Source organism: Ziziphus jujuba, chromosome 10 (genome assembly GCF_031755915.1).
Source record: "Ziziphus jujuba cultivar Dongzao chromosome 10, ASM3175591v1".
Taxonomy (NCBI): domain Eukaryota; kingdom Viridiplantae; phylum Streptophyta; class Magnoliopsida; order Rosales; family Rhamnaceae; genus Ziziphus; species Ziziphus jujuba.
In genome coordinates this window covers 9,147,108-9,169,148 of record NC_083388.1, presented here as the reverse complement: position 1 = coordinate 9,169,148, position 22,041 = coordinate 9,147,108, and the positions used below count along the sequence as shown (strand labels likewise).

Genomic DNA, 22,041 nt, shown 5'->3' with positions numbered 1-22,041 from the left:
ATGTCACGTGCACTTTTATTTTAGGCTACAAAATTCAAAATTTTGATTATCATCAGTCTTGGAGGCCATGATAGCTACATTGCCTGAATGCTTATGCAGAAACATTGTTGGAACATCTATTCACCACAAACCAGAACGCTAACACACCCATGCTCTGCCAATTGAAATGATTCCCAATCATAAAGTAGTGAGCAATAAATAATGACTACTAAAGAAACGTTCTCATTGTTTTTCGGGGCTACCACATAGCACCTCAATCATCCAAGTCAAAGTTGAACGTCAATTTAGGGAGATGGTGGTGACATCCATAGTACATAGCGAATCAGAAGTGTGCCAAGCTATATACTAGAATCCATGCAAGCTGAACAACAGAATGAAACGAGTAAGTTTGAAAGACAAGGCATTTTTTCTACTTTGATAATTAATGTATGAACTATGAAGCACATACTAAAAAAAAGGAAAAATAGAATAGTCAGACTACCAGAAACAAAGTAATGGAAGCAAAAAGACCCTCTTGGAGAAGAGCTCCATGACCACCAAAATCCTCCTCATCAACCTTTAGTATCATTGCATAATAACCATATATAATCCCAGAGGATATCGCCAGAAAGCTACAAAAAACAAAAACCAACCACAAGGTTAACAAAAGTATTTGATGCTAACATACAAAATGCATAAATTGTAGAAATGTTGATCACAGAAGTTCCAAAATAACGAAGTGGACTATATGTCATATATTTGCATCATTTAAAAGTCAAGGATTTTATTTACTTCTATTTAATCACTAAGCATATAAAAACACAATATAATGGAGATAAAACTCATCAGTGTGAATACAAGTATTGCAGAAGTACTATGGGACATCAAGTTGGCAGTGATAATTTGAACACAACCCAATCAACACCTCACTCTTAAAAACAGTTGGATATTGTTTCATTTTAGATAAACCAGCGTCAAAATTTAACAATTGCCACCACATACAGCCAATTGATCTTACACCTTGCAGTATAACCTATCCAACTTCTAATGCCTTGAAATGGTAATTAATATTTCAAAATTTGTTATAAATTGGTAATACCATATCTGTAGAGAGTTGAGCACCAACTCCACCTGACAGACAAGGCAATAGAATTATAGAACAACTATCAAGTACATTTCAAGCACTCTTCTAATCCTCTATGTAAAAGTTTGTTGATAATCTGGTAAATTTTCCAACATAACAAATCTGCACCAATGAGTAAGAACCTTCTGCAGTTTGCATATATATTATTAACAATTGAAGATTCATCTTCCTAATCTAGAAGCATAATCTTGACCAGTTTTAATTCATAATCTTCAACTACAAATCAAATTATGCTAAACAAAGCATGTGTACTCCCTTAACTTTAACAGCATTACGATGCAAAAAAGTAGCCTCCATCTTTTACTAAACATGAACCAGCAAGAACACTCAAGCATGCACATAAACAAATCTTAAATCATATGAAAGCCCAGATAGAAGATTTATTGGCAAAGTATTCACAACTAGACTACATATCTCATTCTCAATCACTATCTACAACATGTAAAGTTCCTACCCATTGTGATAAATAGAAAAACAAGATAAATTGACAAATAAATTCAAATAAGCATCACATCAGTCTAAAAGCCTTCAAGCATAGCCTTAAACCTCAGCAACATATAACATAACTGTATTTCTCTCCATCCAACTGACCAGTCTTAAACTTAATCAAACAACCTAATGGAAAAACTTGGAACTTGGGTTTTCTTCATAACTCTGGTTAATGTTATAGGCATTCAGATAAGAGAACAAAAGTCCTCTGTAAAATTGTATATCTGTTTCAGAAAACACCCAATGAAAGCAAGATCTCTTTGATACTTTCTCCAACATGAATATTACAAGAGTAACTTTCTAAACAAGAAAAACATAATAGTTACTAAATAAAAACTAGGAACAAAAAGCAAGTAATTTTATTCCACGGCTATATTCTAACATAAATAAATCAACACTGGTTTGGTTTTAAAAAGAACATGTAAAGAATCTTCCTGATATTAAGCACAATTTCTACAATTACTTGAATCCAATTGTTAAACAGCAGAAGGCCCAATACTAAGTTCTACAGTCCATTCATAATATTTCTCAAAGTTAGATTACTGACTGTAATACTGCTTGGACCAATACATACTGATGGTTAACCACATAGCCCATATGTCCTACTTGCCAAATTAAACACAGTATGGCATACCTCAAGAGAAAAACATCTTCCATTTTCCATTAACTTTGTTCTAAATTGTAGTGGTTACTCTCCCCCCAAAAGGAAATCAAATTCAAGAAATTGGCATCACTGTACATGTATTTATCCAATTAACATTTTGTAATACCTAAAAATGCCTGGAAATTCCCCTTCATGTGCACAGAACTTCTAGTATTCCAAAACACGGCACTATATCATGCCAGAATAAGATTCTGGCTCATCCACAACATTGAAAATCTTCGTAAACTAAGAAAACCCTCAATCTACATGTCTAGTAAAAACATAAATCTAGCATCAGGTGTTCTCTCACTGACAACAATACCACAAAGACATAATTTGCATCGATATAATTTTCTCATTTTAAGGAATAGCATCATATGATTTGTGAAGGTAAAAAGTCAACGGTAACTACACTAGCATTTGGAAGCTAGATAACATAGAATAAAGAGGATGCTTAAGCATCAACTTACATGAAAAACCATATGCCGCCGACCAAAGGTATTGCCCCCCAAAGCAACCCACATAAAAGGGCCATGCCTTGTCTAATCCAATGCAACACATCTCCCAATTGATCCTGCAGGCAAAATGTATTGAAAATAAGCATAATTAACAAACGTGATTAAAATCAAAAAGACGTAATTTAAAATGAATGAAGGGCAATAATGAATTTAGTCACAGACTTTTTACTATCTATTAGTAAAGCAAGCTGGATCAAGTACAAAAAGCTTGTAAAACCGGTTATGCAAACACTATATCGAGTATTAAATTGCAATTCTTGGGAAAAAAAACCCATTGGCCGTTTCGTATATCCCTTCTTTAATCAATTCCAAAACTTGAAGTTACACTCTTAAAACAACTTCCCACATACCAAATAAAACCAAATATTCCTAAACTCCGCAACTCCAATCCGTTACATCCCCTATAGTGATTTATTAAAAAAAGAAAAAAAGAAAAAAAAAAAAAAAGGAGAACATCTTATCTATGGCATTCTTTTTTTTCTTCTTATTTTTCCCGCACTTTCTCAAGCACTAGTTAATCAAAAAGAGAATAACCCAAAAATTAAAATTAAAAAAAAAAAAAATCAGAAAGAATAGGAGAAGCGGAATACCTTGTCCCAGGAAGCTTCTGGATCCAACAACTTGGCGAATTTGAACGGAGACAAGTGACCATTCTGGTGCAGCTGTTGGCCATTCAATTTTACCGATTTCCCTTCCTTCATGGTTCGAAATTATAGAAATATAAACTTAAAAGAACGGAAAAAAAAAATCCAAAATTGTGAAACTTGTATAGTTGCAGAAGATTAGGAATGGAGTTTGGTTTAGTATCAGGTTACTTGGTAATTAAAAAAGGGTGGTTCTACTCCACGAGAGAGGATTCCATTCAATGGATCTTAAATCTTATATTAAGTTTTTTTTTTTTTTTTGGTTTTTTTATTTAATGCAGAGAAGGTGGGAATCGACGAATGTTAGGGTTTTAGTCCTTTTAGATTTGGCGGAGTGAGAGAGACAAGAGAGAGAATTAGCACTGTAAAAATTCAGATGGTGCGGGAAAGAGAAAAATAATGAATTTTCAATTCGAAGAAGAAACAGAAAAATTTGGATAATCGCTGTGGATCTGAAACGATTGGGTGGGTGTGTAAATTGTAATGGTGTTGTCAAATATAATAATAATAATAATTATTATTATTATTATATTATTATTTCTGCTTTATTGGACCCCACGTGATGTCATTCACCTCCTCCTTCTCTCTAGCTTTGCTCTCTCTCTCTCTCTCTGCTCGCGCTCATATTCCACGGGGCAGGTAGATAAAGAAAATATATCCGAACGACAGCGTTTTTGTGGTTTTTAATTTGTTTCGAATTAATTATAAATTAAAAACGCCCTGGGCCGGAACTGGTTGTTTCCTTTTGTGTCGTTGCACGCGCCTTTGTTCCATGCATTGTATTGTATTAATTGAGACTTATTAGTCATTGAAACTGAAATTTTATATTATTATATCATTTTTTTTCTTGTAAAATTTTTAAATATCATACCAACGTGTCAAACAAATAAATCTTTTTAATATTGATCGAATATTTTTTTAATAAAAATCTTTCTTTTTTTTTCCTTTCCTTTCACTACAAATTTATAGAGATCATTAATTTTCAAATATTATAACTATTCTTTATACGATGGGGAAAAGAAAACACAATTAGTATTTTTTTTTTTTTTAAACGAAAAAAATAGTGTTTCTTTCGTTACTATTTTTAGGAAAGAAAAAAATTATTGTACAAAGTTAAGCAACCAGGACATTAAAGACCCATAAAAATTTGGGAGCCTACTTTCCTTACTTGCCAGAGCAACTATCCAATAATAATTACGAGTGACAATTTAACCTGAATTGATTTGTCCCTATAATATCTAGCTTTGCACAAGGCAAGAATTTCTCGATTAATCGGGTGGTTGGACAAAGATAAAGCAAACTTTTTCTTATATTTGAACCCTTTTTCCATTCTTATATTGAAAATGATTCCAATTCAAATTACTACACGTGAAAACAGTCAAATCGTCCATGTAACTAGATATTTGATCTTGGATTTTTGGATTTACATGCATTTGAATTTATAAGTAATATGGCTATTATGTTGTTTCCCAAATCATATGATAATTTTTTCTTTTTTAAACTAAAGATGGACAAATAAACCTTAATTTGATAAGCAATTCACTATCAACCCATTAAATGCTATTGCATTGTTTATTACATTATTTTTTTATTGTTGATAAATAATGAAAAAAAAAACTAAATATAAAAAAATAAATCCTTAAATTGATAAGCAAAACAAATTAATATAAGCTAATTAAGTGTTATCATTTTTTGATGTAAAAATTAAATATTATTACATTTTAATAAATAATTCAATGTTTCTAGCATTACATATAAAAATCTAATAAATATATGCTGCTCATGTTTTGTTTTATTTTTTCTGGGTGAATAATATATATGCTGCTTATTGTGTGGCTAAGTTTGCTACCATTTTCTCTACCAGTTGTAGTTGCCATGAATAGGTCCTTCAATCTCTTGTTTCCGATGAATGAGTTCTTGTCCATTAAAATAATGATAATAATAAAAATCTAAATATATATATATATAGTCATAGAGATACTAACATATTATAACTTCAATAAATATATATATATATATATATATATATAGTTATAGAGATACTAACATATTATAACTTCAATAATATTAGAGTTATACGGTGTTTAGGAAAGAAAAGAAAAGAAAAGTTATACTGTGTTTGAATTATTAAAATGAGAGAAAAGGAAATGAAAAGGACAGAATACATTATGTTTATTTTAACTATCTAGTTTTCCGTTCAAACTTGATTTTGGAAAGGGAATGAAAGAAAAAAACATTTAATAAGACTTTTAAATATTTCAATATTATTCTTATTAATTAAAAGGTAAATAATTGATATATTTTGTATTTAGGGCATTTCTATAAAAATATAAACTATATTAATTCTTTTTTATTTTTCTTTTCATTTCCATTAATAATTGTCCAGACAAACAATTATTGTCCTTTTCTTTTATTTCTTCATTAAATTTATCATTTCTTTTCCTTTTCATCCTCAAATCTTAACATAGTATTAGAAAAATATTCACTAAATTTATTTATCAAATAATATAATAAATAATATAGCAATATTTCTTTGATTGATTTATTTAATTTTTATATATTAAATTATATGAATATAACCATTAATATTTTAACATATATTATTTAGTAAATAAAATTAATAACTACATGTAATATTAATATTCTGACTTTTTTTTCGTAATAAAATATTACGATTTTATATCGTGCAAAGCAAGATAGATTAGTCATTGCTTCATAACTTTGTAAAGGAGCATTGATATGTATATACATTTGTATTTATCCATCTAAATCATATTCTAGGTTTTGTACAAGTTATAGGTTTTCTTCTTCCAAGTTTCATTAATTATTGTTATCGACAAATCCTGAATTCAATTTCAATATTTTATTTTAATTCGTCAATCTAAAATCTTTTAATTAGAAATATAGAAAATTTCTTATAAACTCAAAAGTTAACACAAGTAATATGGTCAGGTTTTTATCAAACATTTTCAGTAATAACTAGTTGAGCTTCTAAACAAGTGAAGCTCTTGGCTCTTAATCTTCTGTAATGGATCACATGCCATTTAATTAAAGATTGTTAGTTTTATTACAGTTTCAACAATATTTATCGTTGCATTTTGGTCTCTAAACTTTTTTGTTAATATTTGCCTATTTAAATTTCAATTTGTAATACACTTTGATTTTTAAATTATTATTATTTTTTTTTGTTAACTTTTCAATAGTTTTGAAATGTATAATGTAGTTAATGCTAGGATGTTGTGAAGTTGTATAATTTTATAATATATATATATATTTTTTTTTTGTTGCCGTAAACATACTATATAACATGTATCTCAAACTTATTAAATGTTAGATTAAAATGTTGTTTTAAAGACCAAAGTGTTAAAAAAAAAAAAAATAGCGATCAAAGAATCAAAAAAAAAATTTAAGGATTAAAATGTGGCTAAGCATAATTCAAGGGCTAAGAGATTCAATAATCCTTTAATTAATGCAAAATATTCATAATATTGTTTGCCTCGTTCCAAACGTACAGTACTTTTTTTTTTTTTTGAAATGAAAACAAAATTATTTATTGTCAAAATTGTAACAAAGATATATATGATAACCGTATCAGAACTATTGTCCACTCCCGACGCCTATAGTACTTATCAAAAAAAAAAAAAAATTAAAAAGAAAAGTCTCCATAAGAATTATCTGTCAAAAATATTTGTTATTTATCAAAGACAAAAAAAAGAAAAGAAAAAACGAAAACCAACTCCTCCTCATGGTCCACCAAACAATTGATTCAATTACAAGCTTCCTCATGTGCTCATATTAATGATCCACATGCAGAATAACAAAAAATAAAATGTAACATTCATGTACAATTTTATTAAAAAACCATCAATCATATCTTATTATATCAACAATAAATTAAAAGAGAAAAAAATAAAAGGAAAAAACATGGTAATTTCATATTAACAAAAAAACAAAGATAGGATGGTGACTTTGAAAGGAGGTAATGGAAATACAAGTACAAAAAAAAAACGCATTGTAAACTGCAAAGGCGGCAAAAAGAGCCCCAAAAAAACAAACAACAGGGAAGAAGAAACGTCAAAAACCCACATCCTTAAGAAACGCGTGGGGGAACAAAGAACAAGTTAAAAAGAGTAGAGAAGAGCGCACAAAACTGATCTCTTTGGTCCTCAGTCTTCGCACACTCATTCCCAAGCCGTGGATTTTGGATTTTTTACCATTTTACTGGATCTTCCCTCCTCATAAACTCAAATTTTAATTAAAAATAAAATAAAAATAAAAACACAAAAAAGCGAGTATCCCCGCCAGGCCACCCAACGAATGCCACCTTTTGTCCTCGCTGTTCTGTGAATTCGCAGATCCTACCCTTACTCACCCTCTACGTTTTTTAACTCTTTTACACGCCACACCTTCTCTTTTTCCCCTCTCTTTCTGTCTCTCTCATTTCTATCGCTTTCTTGCTCTCGCTCCGTCGACTTAGATTGGTTTTTGATCTGCTTGAATTATTCGATCTTTGATTATTTAGGGTTTGACAGAAAAAAAAAAAAAATTTAATCGAAATCATGAGTAGCCCTCAGAAGAATGAGAACAAGGGCCTCTTCGCCGCCATGACTTCTGGCCTTTCCATGTTCGGTAACGCAATGCATCGATCCGTCAACGGGTGTGTTTTTCTTTCTCAATTTTCACTTTCCTTTTTTTTTTTTTTTTTTTTCCCTTTTTCCCCCTTTAATTATCTAGATCTTTTTACCATTTTTTTAAGGTTTTGATTTTTTTTTTTTGAATTGGATTAAATATTTAATTTGGCACTTCGAACCTAAATCTTCCTTCTTTGCATTTTTATTGTCTGTAAATTTACATTTATTCGCTGGTGGATTCTCCTTTTTTTTTTTTGTTTTTTTTTTTTTGTTTTAGGAATTTGAAAATAGAGTTGTAATTGTTAGGAGTTCATTGGTTTTGCAATTCACGTTGAGCTTGTCACGTGAAGGTTTTTTGTTCCTTGGCCTCGAAATGTGTTTTTCTGCATAGTTTTATGTAATGCCTTCATACCTCAGATATGCCGTCTACGCTATTGACTATGGATTTTGAATCGGACAGTTTGGTTTGAGATTGTGCGGGTTGATTTCGTTAACCGATGCTGATTTTGGTTGATAGGGCGCTCAATAGGAAGTTTTGTGTTTATTAAGTTTAGATTTTAAAAAAGGACAACATATGCTTGGTGTCAGTTCCTTCACTACAATACGACCACATTTGTAGGTAATTGAATAAAGAAATAATCCTACTGTATCTGGTACAAAATGAATCACATGCCACTTAAATTTTTTCTTTTTTTTTTTTTTTTTTTAAACTGTAATCCAAATTCTTTCCTAATCTAGTGCTTGGACATCTGCCACCCCTCCTAGGCAATTGGTTGGAATAGAGCATCAAAGTGATGTTAATTTAACATACGCCGGATGACAACTTTTTGTGTGCTAATTACAGCATGCGATCCGGCTTTAGCTGTGGTGTCTTGGAGAGAGCTTTGGTAATTTGCAGGCCCATAAGGATGTTGCTGTAAAATTGTCCTGTTTTCCTTTTCTTCGTTTTGTTTAATTACCTTACTAATACTTGCATCACCCATGGAATCGGTTTTATTGCATTAGTTGGTTCTGTTATGATAACATGATTTCAACTACCACTAGTCACTTCTGTCAGATTCACTTAGTAGATGAACTCTTGAGTTGTGACATCGACATAATTGAATAACAAGATTGTATTTGATTTAGTTGCTAATTCAATTTGCTCATAGTGTGGACATTCCCCTGATATTTGCTTGCCCTTTATCTTGTCGTGGTATGAGTCTGCAAATTTGGTTTGTTGCTATAATGATTGAGGAAAATATATACTTATCTTCTTCATTGTGTGTGGTTAAGGGGTGAGTTTATTCTCATTTAGCATCCGACTGTTGCATGTTTGATATTTTTGCCCATTTGCTTTTAGGTTGCTTGGTTATGAAGGAGTAGAAGTTATAAATCCAGAGGGAGGCAAAGAAGATGCGGAAGATGAAGCTCAGAGAGGAAGATGGAAACAGGAGGTGTGTTGAATTCATTTGAATCATGCGTTTTCTATTGACTGTAATTTTCCGGTATTTATTATTTTTATTATTTTTGATTATTTGGCCGTTGGGGATAAGGATGTTCTCTAGACTTCAGTGTACTGTTCCAGTTTTTATATTACGTAACCTATCTCTCGTACAAGACATTTTTCTTTTGTCTGAGTGGTTCTCCAGTTGTTAAGGAGGAATAACTATTTGTGTAATTGTCCAATATCGACCATGGATTACTTTTAACAAAAATTTTGATAGGACCATGGACTGCTTAAATTACTTAGCTATATTGCCTTTGCTCTTCGGTTTCAACTTAATGTTTTTGCCTTGGCTTCTATTTATAAGTTTCAACTGTGTTTGTCATTGAACCCTTAATATCTGCTTTTAGCCTTTTGCTCTTTCTGTTGGTTTGGCCTCTTATAAGGAAGTTTTTTCTTTGCTATCCTCTCATACCTACTTTTTTCTTCTGTTGTCTGTTCTAGTTCTCCATTTTTGAACCACATTTTATGATCTCTAACCTACATCAATTTCATCCTTGTACGATGAACTCTCTAATTTTTTGTTTCTTAGGAACGAGATAGTTACTGGAAGATGATGCAGAAATACATAGGCTCAGATGTCACATCAATGGTGACTCTTCCTGTCCTTATTTTTGAGCCAATGACTATGCTTCAGAAAATGGCAGAGGTTAGTTCTACTTAGCATATGTAGAGTATTGTTATCCCTGTATTATTTTGTATAAATGCTACACTCTGTGCTGTAGTATAAAAACTAACTCATGCAGTGCCTGTGACAGTTAATGGAGTATTCCTACTTATTGGATCAGGCAGATGAATGCGAGGATCCCTACATGCGGTTGGTGTATGCTAGTGAGTACTCTTTTTATTTTATTTACTTACAGTGCACGCTCTGCACTTGTCTTATCATGGATGGCATTTATGTTTTTGCAGCGTCATGGGCTATTTCTGTTTATTATGCCTATCAAAGGACATGGAAGCCATTTAATCCTATTCTTGGAGAGACTTATGAACTGGTTAATCATAATGGAATCAGATTTATCGCAGAGCAGGTGAGCTATTAGTAGACTTTTAGTTTTTTGTTTCATTGTGTAAAAGGCCTTTAGTCCTACATACTTCCAACTATTTTAGACCCATAACAATGTGTTTGGATTAAGTGATAAAGAAAAGAGAGGCTTAGAGATGTTTAAGATCTAACTCTTTTAAATGATTAATTGTGAAAAGAAGTGGAGAAGATGAGAAGTTATAAAGTGCAGTTTCTCTCTGAACATACTTCATACCTTTTCCCAAAATTATAGAGTTTTGGGTTGAAGTTGAAAGATCCTGGTTGATTTGTTAATATTTATTTAAAAGGTAGAGACTAACTGACAATGCTAATCTTCATGTTTTCACTTTCCAATATACATCCAAACAGACTGAGAGCCATCAATTTCCTTGTCATTCTTTTTTTCTTTTTGTTTGACTTCTGTTATCTCTTAAATTAACATACACACAATTAATGTAATGTTTTAAATAGTATCTTCTATTTATTTTTATAAAATTTATACTTATTAAAAATGCTCTATGTGTGACTTATGTTATGCATAGCCTGGTATGTCTTAATATATATCTTCGTTTCAGGTGAGTCACCATCCCCCAATGAGTGCTGGGCATTCTGAAAATGAACATTTTGCTTATGATGTGACATCAAAGTTGAAAACTAAGTTTCTAGGAAACTCTCTTGATATTTACCCTGTCGGGAGGTAAGACTAGGGTTGTTGGTTAATTTTTAATTTAGTTTTGTATGCACAGCTTCAACTAGTTCAAGGATCCTACATAGGATGTTCTCTGTGAATCTCTTCCTCTATCAATAATAGAAGGTGCTAATTTGGAGCTTACTTTATCCCAGTTGTTTTCTTCAATAATAAAAGAAATATAGAAGTACCTGCGGATGTTACTCTAGGCAAAATTTATCAATACACTTTTTGAAATGGTTCTTTTGTGTGTGTGCGTACACTCTTTCAATAGCACTTCTATTTTATCATTGTCGGTTTTTGAATTTAAATTTGGTAATTGATTTTCATTTTTTGCAGAACTCGTGTGACTCTTAAAAAAGATGGTGTAGTTTTAGATTTAGTTCCACCTCCCACAAAGGTTAACAATTTGATATTTGGACGGACTTGGGTTGATTCACCTGGAGAGATGATCATGACAAATTTGACTACTGGGGACAAAGCTGTTCTATATTTTCAACCATGTGGCTGGTTGGGGTATTTGGCAAATCACTTTTCTGTTTGTCATTTGAAATCTATGAAATATCTACTTGTGTTTATAATTAAATGGCATTTCAAACAGTTTCTTGTGATGGTTTATTATGTGAAACTATGTGAAATGGTCGTCTCTCATTTGAGGAATGCTTAAGTCTGATTTTGAAATGTTGTCATTTAATTTCATTGTTAGGGATGCAAAATTCATGTTGGAGATGCTTCATATATATGTTATATTCTTATGCATGTTTTTCTTGTTCCTTAAAATTGGTTTCTTCAATTACCATGGTAATTGAATTTAACTATTCGTTAGATTCACCAATAAATCAGCAAAATGGATTTTCACTCCATCCTCTCTCCTTTTTTTTTTTTCCGGCTGTTCATCAAAATTAATTTCTTAAATCATTATAGCAATTGAATCATGTGCTTTTTCACTCAACTTGCTCCCTGCTAGCAGTGTTTACTTAAAACCTATGTTTGATTGCAGAGCTGGTCGCTATGAAGTCGATGGATATATTTACAATGCTGCTGAGGAACCTAAAATATTGATGACAGGGAAATGGAACGAGTCAATGAGTTATCAGCAATGTGATATGGAAGGCGAACCTCTTCCAGGGACAGAAATGAAGGAGGTTATTTACATGAATTTGTTTGTTTTATTGTTTGCTATTATCTCTTTAGTAAATGCTTATATAATATAGTTTGTGCTGTCAAAAAAGGGTAAAGAAAATTTGGCAGATAGGGTTAACATTGTATTGTCTTTCTATACAACATGCTGTCAGCATATTTATATCCCGGCATTGTGCCTCTCCTCCTTTTTCATGCTTTAGTACTTGCTATCATATTTCGCTGTCCGTATTTATGATATTGTTTAATGTTATTTTTCCCATTAGAAAATTTACGTCAGTAAATGTTTAGAATTAGGATGATATGGAAATCCAGCTGAACGATGCACCGAAGTGCCTGATGTGCCTAGTATTCAAGTTTTTGGTTTTCTTGGGTAAATGTTGTTGCCTAGCTGCTTATATAGGTAGAAGTTTCACCAACTGTGAACTGTTTGAGAACACAAGAATTTTGAAAGCTGTTGGGAATCACTTCCTTTACCAGAATCAGTTGGAGCTTACAGCCCGACTGGTAGAAAATATAAAGCCTTAAAGTTTATTTGCTGTTGGTGATGTACCTAGTATGATTAATGATGTGCGTAGGATTTTAAGTTTTTTGTTTTCTGGGGTAAATGTTATTGTCAGCTGCTAATATAGGTAGAAGTTTCACCTAAATGTGAACTTGTTTGAGAACACAAAAATGTTGAAACCTTTTGGGATTCACTTCCTTTACTAGAATCAGTTGGAGCTTTGTGCCTTAGTGGTAGAAAATATAAAGCCTTAAAGTTTATTTGCTATTGGTGAATTTTCATAAATACTTGAAGCTGGAGCATATGGGTCTAGTTTAACTACCATCTAAGTCTCTTTAGAGTTTATTACCTTGTTTTCTATCATACACACTTAAAGAAGAGAATCCTTTTTCTGCGTATTCTTGGCTGGTTAGGTTATTCATCCATCTTGTATTACAATAAACTTTGTTATTCCTTTTCTTTTTGTAATAAATATTTTCTTAATTTACTTGTGTTTCTATCTTCTACATATGTGCATAAGCATAATAAACAAGTGCTTGGACCTGATTTTGCAAGTAAGTAGGAATTTTATATGCTGCTTTACAACCAAAATTTGTGATGATTTATTAATGCCCCATGCATTTCAATATTTTTCTTTTCATTGGCAATCATTTATTTAATCTGTTTAATCATAGATTATTTGGTGTTTAAGCTGATAGATATATTACTCATCACGAGCAGCTGACATTGTTTGCAGGTTTGGCATGTTGCTGATGCTCCGAGAAATGATAAATTTCAGTATACATATTTTGCACATAAATTAAATAGCTTTGACACTGCTCCGAAAAATTTGTTAGCATCTGACTCTCGTTTACGTCCAGATAGATATGCACTTGAGAAAGGTGATCTATCCAAAGCTGGTGCAGAAAAGAGCAGGTACCTTTCTCCTCTCTCTCTCTCTCTCTCTAATTTCATCTTTACATTTGAGTTCGTCCAGATAAAAACAGACTAATGAATTATCTATATTAATCAATTTGTCTTTCTGTGCTTTATTGCGTTCATTCTCCACCCTCAGTTTGGAGGAGAGGCAGAGAGCTGAAAAGAGAGACCGAGAGGCCAGAGACCATAAGTTTACACCTAGATGGTTTGATTTGACTGATGAGGTTACGCCTACACCTTGGGGCGACTTAGAAGTCTATCAGTATAATGGTAAATATGCCGAACGTCAGGCTGCTAATGATACTTCAGGTTCTGATGAGGTTCATCTTGCATCAATGGAATTCAACCCATGGCAGTATGGTAACTTATCTGCAGAATGAGGCATTTCAAATTTTATGCTTGCTTATTGGACTCTGCAGTTAGTTGGTGGGAACTTGGTGTGAAATGTGGGAAGCAGTCGGTTTTTAATGGTTAGCTGATGCTGTTACTTGAATTGGCATTTGTGCAAATATTTTCCAGTGAATGGAACAGAAGCAGTAGGATAGTAAGAAAAATTAAAGGGGTATCTGTCTGTTTGTTTAGTACTATATGGTATCAAGTTTTGCTGATCAGCTCCTTTACGATCAATTATGTACCTTTTTTTTTTTTTTTTTTTTTTTTTTTTTTTTTGTGAAATGAATCAATTATGTACTTAAAACTCATTTTGGATGTAAAACTTTTGCTTATAATTTTTCATGTTGATTTTTGTTGTTGTTGTTGTTGTCTTGGGTTAAATCCAATGCAGGCTTAATGCATAGGCCAGTACGTCCTATGCTCCGGGTCCTCAAAATGAGCAACCCTGAAAAACCTTCTCATATTTATATTTATAGTTATTTTTAATCGATTGCATTGCATAAATGTTCGGTTAGATTTTTTGTATTTTATTTTTTACAAAAAAGCTTAGTTCCATATATCTGAATTAGTTATATGTCAATATTGATATTATTATTATTATTATTATTATTATTATTATTATTATTTTATTAGCTACTCTAATCAAGTTTAAAATTAGTTTTTATTGACTTTTGAAACGTGAAATTCAATTTCAAATTCGTCACTCCTTTTCTCATATTTTTGTTCTCATTTTACTTATTTTCATTCATTTTCTATGCACTCTTCTTCTTTTTGTGTTGTGTCGATGGGTTACCAGAACCCTTCTCTTTTTCGTCTGGAGGGGCTCCGTGACTGCACTGTTACCATGAGACCATCTTCCATGTAATTGTTTTGGATGATTCAAATAAGGATTTGGATATTTTTCATTACCTTGTTATAAATTGAAAATTTCAGTTTGGTTCAACTATTTTCTGCTTCAAGGACTGGCGCAAATCTAAGCATCCAATTTATCCTTTATTTTCATGCAATCGTAGAGATGAAACGTAATACTACAAAAAATGAATAAATAAATAAAAATTGTAGAGATGAAAGAATTGGGCAATATATAAATTAAACGTTTTTGGAAAAAGTACATTTTGGTTTAGGGTCCATTTGAATGATTCGAAGAAAGCCCAAGTCCTTTGTGTGGAGCGACAATATGGTCTGTGGGCTGAAGTTACATCTTGTTGGTTTAAAATGTTGGTATTCATTTGCCCTCTCAACGATTCGGTCAAAGGGTCTTTGTTTATAGTTTAAATTCGGTCAAAGAGTCTTTGTAGTTATAGTTTAAAACACCGTCTTAGCATTAGAAAATTATATGTTTTACGTTAGAAAATGTAAAAAGATGGCTTAATCATTATTACCCCAAAAAAAAAACAAAAAAAAACGAGAGATGGCTTTAACATTTAGGAAATTTTTAAAATAAAGAGAGCATACTTTTCAGCATTTTTTTAAAGAGGTTTTGGGATAATCTAATATTAAATAATTATCAACTTTACAAATAATTACTTAAATTATAAAATAAATGTCAAAAAGATAACAATTAAATTTACTTTGAAAGTAATTCAAATCAATAATTATCTATGGAAAGTATAATAACAAAAAAGAAAAAAAATAAAGAAAACATTAAAATTAGCTAAAATTAAAACGCCTTTTTCCTAATGCATAAAAAAAAAAAACACATAAACATATATTTTTTATACATAGAAAATATATTATGAATATTATCTTTAATTCAATTCAGACATTGTTCGATTGTTGATTAATTTCACCTTAAATAATTCAAATTGTAATTTCCAAAAAAAAAAAAAAAATCGTATAAGTGATGTGTACTGACGAAAAATAAAATTTTCAAAATTCAGAATAAGATTTTTTCTTTTTCTTTTTTTGTTTTTGAAGGAATTCAAAATACGGTCTAATAAAACATATGTGATATATTACTATTAAAATCTTCTTTTTTTTTCACTTCCCGTTAAAAAAATATTCTACCTACTTATCAATTTAAATTTTTATGTAACTTCAACATTGCCCCCAAAAAAAAAAAAAAAAATAGATTTAACTTTATGCATCTCCAAAATACTTCCTATTTACCAAGAAATTATATGTTTACAAGAATTTTATAGTGATGAAATCTTTGACTTTATTAAATAAAGAATCCTTGTATAGAAAGTAATTAAAGTTGACACATCAAATCTAATTTTTAGATTTAAATTCAAATACCAATTATCAAATCCTCGAACATTTGCCACATAAACCTGCTATTTAACTAAATCAAAGTTTATGAGATGAGATCTTTATTATAAAATTATATATAGAGCCATTCTTGTACCATAACTTCTATTGTTAGCACTTTTATTGATTTAGACTTTGTAATCCTGAGACATTTACAATATTTTTGTCCATTGTAAAACTTGTTTCGCCAATTACAAAAATAGAAAACCATTCAACAAATATCTCTCCAATCAATTTAGCCAAAAGCTTTATCAAGCAGATATAGCAAAAAAAAAAAAATAATAATAATAATAATAATAATAAAAATAATAATAATAATAATAATAAATAAATAGAAGTTGTCAATCTCGAGTTGTGAAGTGCATGTAAAGAGAACAAACAATTAATAACACACTTATGAAGAAGCAAATCTAAAAATATATATATATATATATATACGATCATTATTTTTAAAAAGAAATATAATTGACACATTATTAAATCTAAATATATATATATATACACACACACGATCATTATTTTTAAAAAGAAATATAATTGACACATTATTAATTAATAAAGGATTTTGTGAAATAGACATCTTCTTACCTCTAATTACATACATAGCAATTCACAAAATCATTAGAGATTTTCTAATATGCTTACAAAAAAAATTTAATTAAAAACAATATTTATTAAAAAAAATTATTTTTTAAAAAATTTGACATATTATATTGGTTTGCACTTAGATAAAATTATTGAAGATTAAATTTTGGTTTATACTAAATAGACTAGAAGTTTTTTCAACCTTTGTAAACCTTTGCAGTTGTTATATAGATAGCAGTTTGGAGATTCTCTGGCCTTTTAAGTCTATATACATACTATAATATCAAATTACAAGATTCGATTAAATATAAAATGTATATTTAAATTTTAATATTTCAACCAATAAGGATGATTTTGATTGTTTTGATGTGAATATATATATATATATATATATAGTCTTGATCAATGGTAAATCTAATTTTTAAAAATGTGTCGATTGTTAAAAATTGACAATTTAATTAAAATTTTAGTTTTAAATTATGAATTGACATAACATCCACAATCGTAATAGTTTTTACATATTTTCAATAAAATATTATTTTTATATATATCATTTTCTATAATCATATTGCTTTAAAATAGTAGAATTTATAATAGAAATATGTTTTTAACATAATCTTGTGTTATATAATAATGATTTTTGTTTTAAAAAAATAAAATTTAAAGATTAAAATTTTGAATTTTAGACTTTGTTCAAGAAAACAATAGTCTTGGAAACCACATTCTAACCAAAAAGACAAATGTTCAAGTATTTGAATTACAGATTCGGTTATATTTATAAAATTATTAGCTTAGATGTATGCACCCGATTAGCATAAATGAGTGCATAAGACAAAAATATTTTGCCAACCAAACATAAGGGAACGTTTGATGGTGTAAATATTTGGTTGTGTGCTTTCACGAGAAGACTTTCACCGTCACGATCAGAGTCCCACACAAACGACTAATTTGGTAATTGGATAGCCTCCTTGATTGATTGGGGTCGTGGAATTCAAACAAGTGAAAATGGAATTTTGAAATGGATTATTGAATATACCCTTTATAAGATTCTTCCTGTTCAAAGTGCTCAGGCTCTTTTTTTAATTTGTACACTCCTCATTCACGAATACTTTCATGTCCAAATTATATGATTGAGCCGATAAATTGGTGCCCAACAAAAAGGTTCTCAATCTGGAATTTGGAATTTAATAGCGTCATCTATATTTGCCAATCTCACTAATATCTTTTTTTATAAAAATGTTTGTTAATCACCTAACAGTAGGTGTGCCTTATTAATTCTTATTATAATTTGTAAGTTGAATCTTGGTACAAGATTAGAGGAGGAGCTGCCAAATTAAAGAGTAAACTATAAAAAAAATAATGAGAAAAAACTTGAATAATTTATGAGTTTTGGGAATTGACTCTTATAATTATGAATATTGATGAAGATCATAAATAACGTATATTATAGTCTTTAACTCTGACCAGGCCAATGTAGTTTTCTTTTGGTCCATGATTAGAGGAGGAGCTGCCAAATTAAAGAGTAAACTATAAAAAAAATAATGAGAAAAACTTGAATAATTTATGAGCATTGGGAATTGACTCTTATAATTATGAATATTGATAAAGGTCATAAATAAGATATATCATAGTCTTTAACTCTAACCGGGGCCTATGTAGTTCTCTTTGGTCCATGCATCCTCTCTAGTCGCTGTTTACCTTGTTTTAGCAGCCTATGACCAATTAACAAAAGCAACTGGATAATGGATATGTCACTAAAACATGTCATTAAAAAAATAAAAATAAAAAATCTATTTTAATACCATTTAGACCAACTTTCTTGTTGACCTGTATTTGTTTAGGAGCATTGCATTATTGTTATATGTAATATTACTATTTTTTATATTGTTATCATATTATTTTTTTAAAAATCTATTTCGATGTTTTTCATTTTCAAAAATATTGTTCCATATTTTTTTTTAAACACCACAGAGATTTAGATTGTTTTTATTTATGCACATGTGTGCCACCCTAAATAAGTTTAGAGATAGAAATGAAGTGTCGTAGTAATAAAAATAGTAAAAAGTAAATTGACAAAATAAGATAATTGTATTAATTTACGTAAAACAATCATTTTAAAGACAAAAATAATAATAATAATAATAACAAGAACTCTTTAAGGAAATAAAAAAATATGGCATAAACTAAAACTAATTAGGAATAACATTGTAGGATAATAATAGTGTGTCGATTATTGGGAGTTTTACGGAGTCCTTTTATTTCTACCCCATTTTTATGGGTTTAAATCTCCAAATCTTCAAAGGCAAACTTCTATTGTTTATATAATTTTGCTTTGATATCTTCCAATTCCAACTTTGCCTTTGTACCATAATGGAAATCTTTCTATTAAAATATTGTTTCTCATCTTAGCCATTGTTTAGTATAACTTCTATTTTTACTTTTGCTTCTTTTTTGTTTATCCATAAATGCATTTTAAAAAATTTATTTTCAACTAACTTTGATTATAAATACTTCTGAAAGTTTACAGTATTTTTTAAAAATTAGCCAAACACTTATAGAAGGAACTTTTGAGTCTTAGGATATCCTTAATGGCTTTGTTTATTGTTAATTTTTTTTACCATATCCAAAAAAATAAAAAAATAAATAGCCACTGAAAAAAAAAACTTTTTTATTGGGTTTATTTAAACATTCCATCATGCTAATAGGGTAAGAAAAAAATAAACATTATTAAAGTGATATTTTACTTCTAGAGGCTCTATCAAGCAAGTAGAATTTCCTTAAAAAATCAATGTTTTCAAAAACAAGAAAAAAAATTGATAAAATATAATTAATTAATTAATAATCATAAATAACTTTCTACACGTTACCATTTAAAAATAATTTTAAAGCTGTTATATATTTATGTTATTTAAATTTAGACAATATTATTTTTATGCCATATAAATAGTAATCTATATTCATCATTGAAAATGTTTTTCAAAACTATTTATGACTTTTTCAAAATTATGCCAAACGGAATCTTAATTAAACCAAATTAAATTTAATCCCTGTATAGACACCAATCAACCTTAATATTTTAATTAAATATTTGATAAAAAAATCAATGTAAATTGATCCTTAATTATTCCAAAAATAATTTAGCCTTTTTCATGCCTTCAGTGGCTGTAATTAATCAATAATATAATATTACTACTAAAAAGTAAAAAAGGTAAATATATAGTCCAAAACAAACACAAATAGGCCAAACATTTTATCCCTTAAATTCTAGAATTCTTTTTTTTTTTTTAAAGGAAAGTCCATTGTTTTTTACCTCAAAATTCTTAACTTGAATTTTGAGTTCCTCATTTCAAGTTTAATAGTAATAATAAAAAAAAACTTTCTCACATCAAAAATAATTAAAATTAGGAAACTTTATTGATATTTTATTTGTTTGAATGTGTAACTATTGTAACAATGGAATCATAAATAATTTCTATCAAAAAAAAATTTTTTTTTTATAAATAATATAAGGGAAAAAAAAAAAAGAATATGTCATTTTAGAAAAAATGCCCTAAAAATGATAAGTTTATATTTCAATCCAAAAATTCGCCACTCAGAACCCAAAATAGAACGAGGTCACAAAGCAAAGTAGTTTCTCTTTAAAATCTGCACTCGGCTTATATTAAATATAAAATTAAGAATCTGCCGTCACACATTGACCATTTTAATCATTGTAAATGATGTGCGTGGTTGTTTGTATTGAAGAATTTGTGATTTAAAGAAATCATAGCCTTCAGATTAACAAGGATATAATAATTTAATTAAAAAAAAAAATTTGTGTCTGATGTTGCGAAGTCAGTGTTTGAAAAGCTGCAGGAACAGCAAAGTGTTTCTCAACCGCCTTATATTTTACCCATCTTCTTCTTGACCTTTAATCAATCAGATCTGATTGTTCCTTTTACGTCAAGAAATCTCCATCTTACGTGAACTTCAATTTCTTCCTAACTTCTTCTTCTTTGATCTTTTTGTTTTTTCAAAGTTTAAAATCAAATAAATTACAGCACCGACTTTGAACCCATTTTCAATTTGGCTTTATTTACGTAGTTTTGAAACCAAAATTTGTCATATTCCAATTAAAAACAGAAGACCCCTAAATAATGGATATTGGGTTTGAGGATTGAACAATTCTACACCATGTATATGGCAAAATAACAAACAAATAGCATTGTAATTGTTGGAAATGAATTTTTCTGTTTTTTTTTTAAAAAAAAAAAATTGAAAATTGAAATAAAGGGAAAAGGGACGAAAGAGAATGCAAAAGTGGACCCCATAAATTTGACAATTCCAATCAGTATCAGCTGGCAATAGAAACAAGGCTGAGAACATTGTGGGCATTTAAAGCAGGCACAAAGCATTGCATAGCAGATATGAGTTGTTTTTTTTTTTTTTTTTTTTTTTTTTTTTTTGGGGGTCCATTTATTTAAATAATAATAATAATAGCATTTTTATTTTATTGTTTTTTAAGTTTTTATTATAAGCTGTAGATCCCTCGTTGCTCACACATTGTTTTTGTTGAAGCCACGCATTTATTTTGATGTTGCCAGTTTTTGTTGAACAAACTACAAAACGGTGCACTTTTTCCAGCTTTCTTGGGGATGGAAGATGGGTGGATCTTTTTTAGCCTCAATAAAACGCAACCTCTCACTCTTTCTCTTTCTGTTTCTATATTTCTCTCTCTGTGTGTTTCTGTCGTGGGCCAGCTAGTTGTCAATGGCAAGCTATCCTACTTGTCATGTGCCTTTTCCACAAGTCATGTGCCTATGATTAACAATTTTAACATACACAAACCTCATTAATTAACCTTTTTTTCTTTCTTTAATATGACTTTGATGCAAACAAATGACTCTAATCCAAATTAGGCTTTCATAAGGACAGGGAATAAGACCCAAGCTTTCGAATTTTTTTTTTTAAACAATTTTACTTTCAATTGCGTTGTTTTGCTAAAAAGTGAATCATTGTAACAAG

The 22,041-nt window shown here is 29.8% G+C and overlaps 2 protein-coding genes across 2 annotated transcripts; one reads left to right on the top strand and one right to left on the bottom strand.

Annotated features, from left to right (window-relative positions):
- Positions 1 to 13: 13 nt before the first annotated feature.
- LOC107411027 (uncharacterized) lies at positions 14 to 3,900 on the bottom strand. Its single transcript, XM_016018534.4, has 4 exons — positions 3,364 to 3,900; positions 2,726 to 2,829; positions 482 to 611; positions 14 to 361 (listed from the first exon to the last, which is right to left on the bottom strand). The coding sequence occupies exons 1-4, from the start codon at positions 3,472 to 3,474 to the stop codon at positions 323 to 325; spliced, it is 384 nt and encodes a 127-aa protein (XP_015874020.2). The 5' UTR covers positions 3,475 to 3,900; the 3' UTR covers positions 14 to 322.
- A 3,808-nt stretch (positions 3,901 to 7,708) lies between these two features.
- Positions 7,709 to 14,558, top strand: LOC107411024 (oxysterol-binding protein-related protein 3C). Its single transcript, XM_016018530.4, has 10 exons — positions 7,709 to 8,074; positions 9,391 to 9,484; positions 10,067 to 10,183; positions 10,293 to 10,365; positions 10,447 to 10,565; positions 11,134 to 11,255; positions 11,586 to 11,762; positions 12,247 to 12,391; positions 13,628 to 13,806; positions 13,946 to 14,558. Exons 1-10 carry the CDS (start codon positions 7,977 to 7,979, stop codon positions 14,187 to 14,189), a joined length of 1,368 nt encoding a protein of 455 aa, XP_015874016.1. The 5' UTR covers positions 7,709 to 7,976; the 3' UTR covers positions 14,190 to 14,558.
- Positions 14,559 to 22,041: the final 7,483 nt, after the last annotated feature.